This window comes from Helobdella robusta (assembly GCF_000326865.2).
Source record: "Helobdella robusta unplaced genomic scaffold HELROscaffold_19, whole genome shotgun sequence".
NCBI classification, from domain to species: domain Eukaryota; kingdom Metazoa; phylum Annelida; class Clitellata; order Rhynchobdellida; family Glossiphoniidae; genus Helobdella; species Helobdella robusta.
In genome coordinates, this window is record NW_008704034.1 from 1,099,689 (window position 1) to 1,107,754 (window position 8,066).

Below are 8,066 nucleotides of genomic sequence, written 5' to 3' on the forward strand. Positions count from 1 at the left end.
AATACATTTGTGAAATATACAGGTCAAACAAGTTAAAAAAAATAATAAAAAATTCAAATTTATTATAGTTATATTTAATTTATTTGAGGATAATAGCTCAAATAATTTTACTAATAATGCAGTAAAATTAGTAACTCGTTAGCATGTTTTTGAGAAAAAATCAACCAAAAAAGAAACCAAAAAACCTCTGAAAACAACAACCAGCAGATGTTTTGTGAAGATGTTTGCACTACTAAAGACATAACACAAATGATTGTAGGAAAATAAATAGATATTTTTTCATCTGTTAAACTAATAGATGCTGAGTAAACTGTCAGTGAGAGATTGCATGTGGGAAACATCCCAATATGAAGATGAATGGTAGCACATTAAATTGAATTACTGTGTTGGTTCTTTGCTGTTGGGTTTCACAAAAGCAAGGAAAGTAAAACTCCTTTATCCAAAAATAAATAAAAACAAGCCAACATTCATGCAATTATAAATTAAAAAACACGAAGACGTTTATAGCCATGAATATTAATTTCGTAATAGAGAAATAATTGTGCATGGTTTTGTAAAAATGGTACCATTCATACCTTTTTTTCAAAACGTCACACGAGAATTGAACTCCTTTTAATAAATACATGTAAAGTGCTGTACAACATTTGGTACATCCGAACCAAACGACAATGAATAATAAACAACAACATTTAAACAAAACAACAACAGGTAGATTATACAAACAACAACAACATCTAATACAAGTTATACATATACATTAATAACTAAGTTTGTCTGATAAATTTCATTTGTATTAAATAATGTCTTTTTTAATTTTAAAACTGAATTTATTAAAAAAATAATCACTTTTTTCAATACTACTAAAAATTTATGTGAAACTTTGTACTGCAAAAAACTCCCTGTTGTACCTTTGTAAAGTTTTGAAGTTTTAATTATGTTACTGAAATGAAATGGTTTAAAATTCGCAACTCACTAGCAATATGAGTTTCGATTTGATGGTGTAGTTGATGGCAGGAATGTTTTAAAATATTGGTTTTAGAAATAATGTGATTTTATTTGTACCAACAGTCATCTAAATAACAGATCACAAAATATTAAACTGAAAAAATTAAAAAAAAAAAATATTTTGTCAATACTATATTGTACACATTACAGTAGTATATAAACTATACAATGCCATACTTTTACTATGCACCAATTGTAGAAGCCTGCATGTCCACAAAACTTTCGCCGACACAACATAGCTTAACCCGATCACGCATTCCTGATTGAGTTGGCTTACAAAGGCAAGAGATCTTGCTGAATGCAAATTAACATCACATATCACATCACATGTACCGCATCACATCAAATTACATCACATCACATTTATCACATCACCTTACAGCATTTCTATAACAAAAATGACATAAAATCAAATGAAATTTTATTTGATTCAAAAATATCATGTCGCATCACAATCATACGTACGTATTGCATTGCATCACTTATATCAAATCAAAATTCCCGCCCTTTCCGTTTTTCTCTTTCCCCCCCCCTCTCTCTCTCTCTCTCTCTCTCTCTCTCTTTCTCTTTCAGTAATACAAACATGCATATAGAAAAAACACATTGGGCATACAAACAATAAGATACAGAAAAAAGAAAAAGAAAGAGAGTGAGTAAAAAATGAGCAAGAGAGAGATAGAGAGAGCGAGAAAAAGAGAGAGAAGGACAGTAGCATTCTGCAGCAGCAGCAGAAGGAAACGCAGATGACCCCAAATGACCCTGACAGAAGTCTTATTTTAGTACATTTTATTCTGTTAGCCGCATAAAAAACATCTTTCCCTCCGCTCCTGCAAACAAAGTTGTCCCGAAAGAAAGGAGGATGTATTTTATTAACATTGTCGTTGTCGTTGCTGTACTATTGACATTGATGTCATCGGTGACATTATCTAATGGGCAATTTCAAGCTATCATTGGTGCCATTAACATCGTGTTATTTGTTGATGTTATGGTTAGCTTCATATCACTGTTGTTGTTGCTGGTAACATCATGTTGTTGTTGGCGTTTTTGCTGCCAGTTTGGTTGCCGACGTTAATTTTGTTGTTGATGTTAGCCCGGTAACCATAACTGCTGATGCTGTCAATAGCGTACATATACATTGTTGTTTATACTGCTGCAATAACTAATGTCATTAATGTTTTTATAGCTGTTTTTGATGATATGGTCAGTCAAGTTTTGAGGAGAATAATTTTGACCAAGATACCGATACTGGAATAATGGTGACGGCATGACGACTACGATGACAAATCGATGAAGACGATGATGGTGTTGACGATGTTGACGACGATGATGATGACGCTGACGATGGTGATAATGTTCGTTTTAAAGCTAACAAGCGCAATAGAGCAAGCACTGGTCCGTATGAAACCAGGGATTAAGCTCTGATGATATTCTCTCTTAACACCATATCTACAGGACTGCGTTTGTTGTGGTGTGGCGTGGCGTGGTGTGGCGTGTGTGGTTGCTGATTAGTTGATGTGTTAATGTTGTTTTTATCTTTATTTTTCTTTCATTGTTATATAGACTATTTTTTAGTTTTGATGAAGTTGTTGGTTTGGTTACTTTGAATTTATTGTTACTGAAATAATTTTTGCATGTCATAGCTGAAAGCTCTAATTTATCACTCAGTCGATTTCAAGATAGTGTAAATTTTGTATCATTTTATAAATTGTGACTCTGTTCGTTCATTGTATTAGCTTTTTCATTAATAACTGTAAGAAAACAGCTGTCGAAACAGTTTGAAAATGATAATGAAATGGTGAAGAAAATGAAGATAAGATGACGATGAAAGCAAGGGTTATTCCAACAAAGGCGAGATATGAAAATGATAACAAAAGTCATCTTTTAAAAAGATATCTGAAACAACATTGGATGAGAATGACAATGACCTTGATGGGAATGATGATGAATATTGTGAAGAAACTAATGACAACGAAGACAGCAACAATGGTGATGTTGATGTCAGGATGATGAAGGTTTCTGTAATGATGTTGATGTCATTTTCAAGATGATAATGTGACAATGTTATCATAATGGTGTTGATGGTGATATTGATGATGACTTTGATGACGTTTATCATGATGTTGACGATGAAGATGACGATGATGTTTGCCATGATTGTGATGACAAAAGATGAAATTAATTTATTCAAGAAATAATAGCCGTAATGTGGACGTTATGCTCAAATAATACGAGCTAGCCGTGAGCAGATGGTGCAATTGTCTTGCAGCTTAATGAAGACATTAGCTGCAATCTGATTGGCCAGAAAATTTTGAATTATAACCAATCGGCGTGCTTCTGCCCCTGTATGTTATAATCTCAAAATCATTTTGTACGTGTGTTTGTTCGTGCGTGTGTGTGTGTGTTTGTGTGTGTGTGAATGATTGTTTTTATTTGTGCATATTTTAGAAACAATTAAAAATAACTCAGTTTTTTTAAATTTATGCTAAATTTTAATATTTAATTTGAAATTTTTATTCATTTAATTTACAATTGAAATGTTTAAAAATGTACAATTGGTTGTAACAATGATGTGATGCTGCTGTAGTGCTCTGTTCAGTGTGTTTGTACACGAACAACATAAATTTTATGACAAATTTGACAACAATGAAAATAAATGTCAGAAAATAAATAAACATACAAAAATATTAACTAAACAAATATTAAGTAAATGACGAAAGTTGATAAACTTTGAATGAAATTTGTTCAAAATTAATTAAACCACAAATCAAACGACACATGAAATTGCTTGTAGAAAGTTCAGTATAATGTTTATTTAAATAAACAAATAAATGAAAAAATAATTAAATAGATAACAAAAAATGGTCTTATATATCTTGGGAGTCAAATGTTGATGTTTATACGAGTGCCAAACATGATAAATATCGGACGAAATATCATTCAATCATCTTTTTTATTCATTTAATTGATCATTTATTTATTTCTTAATTTAATTCAATCAGTTCAATTTAAAAATGTAAAAACAAAAAACATGAAGTGAAATGCCAGATAACTTTTTAAATATACGTGATAGCATAACTTAACAAACGTTTAAGTCTTGCTTATGTAAGTCTCATGGCATACTCTTCCACCGAATTGTTTTTGGTTATTGTCATTTGAAATAAAAACACAAATTTGAAAAAAAAATTATAAAAGAAAAAAACAAACCGTCCTATCTTTTTACCGTTTGCTGCACACACCATATCAAAAACCATGAGTTGATAACGTTGAATATTCTTCTTAAATATTATGTCGATGTATGTTCACACTTTCCAGTTTCATACAATGCATGTTCGTACCATCGAATACTTGAATGTTTATACTTTCGTATCCTTTGCAGTCACTGCAGGTTTGTAGCTTGCGTTCATTGCATGTTCATGTAAGGCCAGTTGAATGAGGAGCCGCTGAGCAGCATGTCCTTGATGAGAGTATCGATCGGTGTCTTGCCGACCAGTCTGACGAAGAAGAGTTGCTCTATGACTTGCGGAGGAACAGTTCTCAACGAAGGAAGGCGTAGCAAAAGTTTTCCGAAACGTGACGGTTGGTTCGGGTACTGCGTTCTCACGTACTCCTCGAGGGCGCATTGAGACCTTTCTTGCAGGTTGTCGATGTGTGTCGTGTCGGACAACCCGCTCGCCTCTGTTCGATTGTTTATTCATTTTCTAAATATTTTAAAGAATAATTAAAATAACAAAATTTGCACTGTCATTGTCATTAATACGCAGCATCTCAAGTAGTTTTAAATATAAATGCCAATAAAAACAAACAGTGTGTAGATGAAACAAACCTGAGTTGAAGAGCACGATAGCCTTCAAGCAACTGTACTCAGCTGAATCAACCTGAAGACTTTTCAACTTTTCCACATGTTCCTGGAATGTTCGGATGTTGTCCATGAAGGCCACCACGCGATTAGCTGCTTGCCCCGGGCTGGAGTGGATGCCCGCAGCTGCCAACAGAGGGGCCACGTGGAACGGCATAGAACAGTGGGCAGCATTCAAAATGAACAACTCGCTCCAACTCACTCGCAGCAAAGACACCTGCATCGATTAAATTGCATTGCATGATTATTAAAGCAAAATCCGCGCTCACCTGTTCTTTTGATTCACATTTATTGAAAATTTAAACTGTAAAACTTAAAATGGACAGATATTTAGAAACATATAAGAATAAAATAAAATGTAAACAAATTTTAAAATTTTTTATTGATTCTATAATGTAAAAATTTAATTTTCAGTAGCTACCTGACATCAAAATATTATTAATAGAACATTTTTATAGCAGAAGGAGAACCTGGTCGGTGGGTTGAAGATCTGGGAAGAAGGGAATGTTCCTCGCCCACTCGACGGCGCTGAAGAGGAGACGAGCAGCTTGTTCACAAACGTTGTCGATGCCCGTTATGTTGTTGTTGCCGTTGCTGCTGTTGTTGCTGCTGCTGATGTTGCTGCCGGACAGTTGTTGTGGCTGGTTGTAGCGGGATGTTGCGTACGGCTCCGCTCTGGAGTGGATTGATGAGAGTGGAATTGAGTGATGGATTTCATTTCAATAATAGTAATGTAATTAAACTGCACCAACCGTGCGAGCGAAACATGTTTTTGTGAAAATATTTTTTTACATAGATCGTACCGCAAACAACATATTTCAATGAAAGTTTTCCCCACTCGGACACAAATCAGAAATGTTTAAAGTAACGTGTCATATAAATATACCAAATTATAAATAAGTATATACCAAAGCAAAAACGTTAATGGAACGTTCAGTAAACTGAATTAACATTAAAAACCCAACCTGAGGAGCATGGAGATGAAACCGCTGGGATAATGATGAGATGGATAAACATTGGAATGATGATGGGGGTGATGAGGATGAGGGTGAACGTGATGATGATGATGCTGTAGGTGGTGCGGTGCAAGTTCTAACGAGTTGTTCAGTGGATTCATAAGACTAGACGCTGCTGATGATGATGATGATGATGGTTGGGGTACTGGGGTGGGGGTGTTGAACATCATGGGGTAGCAACCTGATGACGTGGAGGAAGTTGATGATGGCAGTTGGCCGGACGAGGGCAAGCGACCGCGCTGTACAGCTGTTCCGGTCAAAAATTAGAATTTTAAAAAATACTGGCTGACGAATGAATAGTAAGTACGTTATGCTATTATGATAAGGCGCCGATTTTATCACTGACCTTACATTTCTCAAATGTTTCAATATATTAATCTCTTTTTATAAGTATTATTTTTGTGCATTCGTTTGTTTAAACACACTCAACCAAAATTTGTGACTGATTTGAATAAATTATTTCCATTATTGGTTGTTAAATGTCAGCAGAGAATTTGTATTGAATTGAATATCAGAGTTTTGAAACTTTGTAATAACAAATTGATATGGCATGCAAAACATATACATAATATTTATATTTTTTCTTTTTATTCTAACAAATACCTCAAAATATGAAGATAATAATAAACATGATCTTAAAAGGCATAACCGAAATAAACATATGGACTTAATATATTCACAACTGTCCAAACTTATCATCAATAGCATTAACATAATCTGAACAAAAACCTTCACAAATAAACTAGTTAATCATGAAATAGGTTTAACCACGCACATACGTACAATACGCACGTACATAAGATGTTATTGTTGTTGTTTCTGAGAACAAACATACAAAAGGATGTATGTAGATTGTAGAAATACTCATACGTAAAAATAAGAATGTATGTAGAAATTTTCAAACAAGGATACCACAAATATTAATTAATAAATGATTTTGCCGCCTCTGAATGCCACATACTACAGACACGTGCTGAACTGGCGACCGATGGAGTATGGCATTCAATAGGGGCTGTTGTTTCATCGTTATCAAATTTGAGGTTTGCTGTTGTTGTTGTGTGTGCCAGTAATTTTGGTTGTTGTTGTTGTGTGCCAGTAATTTTGGTTGTTGTTGTTGTGTGCCAGTAATTTTGGTTGTTGTTGTGTGTGCCAGTAATTTTGGTTGTTGTTGTTGTTGTTGTTGGCGCTGCGATTACTCTTTCGTTAACCAGTTTAATACTAGTTTACAAAAGACTTGTGTGTGTATCTAAAGGAGAACAAACAAAAATGCCCATCGAAGTTCTTTTCAGTTTCCGTTTGCTAATTATTTACTCCATGAAAAAAGCGAGCAAAAACTGAAAACATACATTACAAAATGCGTACAAATGCGTAGAGAAAGACATGAACACACATACCAACACAAGTTAACATATAAACTTATGCCTATGCGTATATGCATACTTCTATACCCTTACACATTTATACATACATGTATACAAACACACACATTCACGTACACACACACATGCACGTACACACATTACACATACGTACACAGACAAGAAGGAAAATAAATATTGGTGTACATAAATGTCCGGTTAACAAATGGTGCGTGAAGACGGTTTGAGGGTAGGTTTGAAGGGACAAATTTATACATTGTGTTTGTTTCTATTTGTATGTATGTATGTGTATGTATGTATGTATGCATGTATGTATGCATGTATGTATGTATGTATGTGTGTATGTTAAAACCAAAACATGATGAGTGACACTGAACCGTCAAACATCAAGTAACAAATGGATTAACACTTTGATTTGTCGTTAATTGCACATGTCGGCATTCAGTTGGATATTTTCAAGCACACAGACACGCAGGAACCGCTGCAACAAGCACGAAATGTGGTTAGTTGCGAAAAACAGTTCCCTGCTGTCGCCTGATCTGACGCTGATCATTTTGCATATTTCCTTAAGAAATTTAAGGGTGTTGGAGTCCATCGGGCCAAGAACCTCGATGCATATTGGCAAGAATTCCATCGAGGGGAGGGCGTTCCCATATTTCTTCATTTTCTCGTCCGCTGCCCTGGCCGCGGCCAAACCACATTTTTTACTTGTCAGGTTTACGTATCGTTCGGCGAGGGTGCCAGGGACAGACACGCAGGAACCGCTGCAACAAGCACGAAATGTGGTTAGTTGCGAAAAACAGTTCCCTG

At 34.7% G+C, this 8,066-nt stretch overlaps 1 protein-coding gene across 1 annotated transcript in view; it reads right to left on the minus strand.

Moving 5' to 3' along the window:
* Positions 1-4,405: 4,405 nt before the first annotated feature.
* The window catches only part of HELRODRAFT_76907 (hypothetical protein), a gene marked incomplete at both ends in the record, with an annotated part of 7,976 nt that continues 4,315 nt past the window's right edge, over positions 4,406-8,066 (minus strand). The window contains 5 exons of the mRNA XM_009016692.1: positions 4,406-4,680; positions 4,829-5,078; positions 5,332-5,536; positions 5,827-5,850; positions 6,043-6,124. Coding sequence (XP_009014940.1) covers positions 4,406-4,680; positions 4,829-5,078; positions 5,332-5,536; positions 5,827-5,850; positions 6,043-6,124 — 836 coding nt within the window. The remainder of the gene's footprint in view (positions 4,681-4,828; positions 5,079-5,331; positions 5,537-5,826; positions 5,851-6,042; positions 6,125-8,066) is intronic.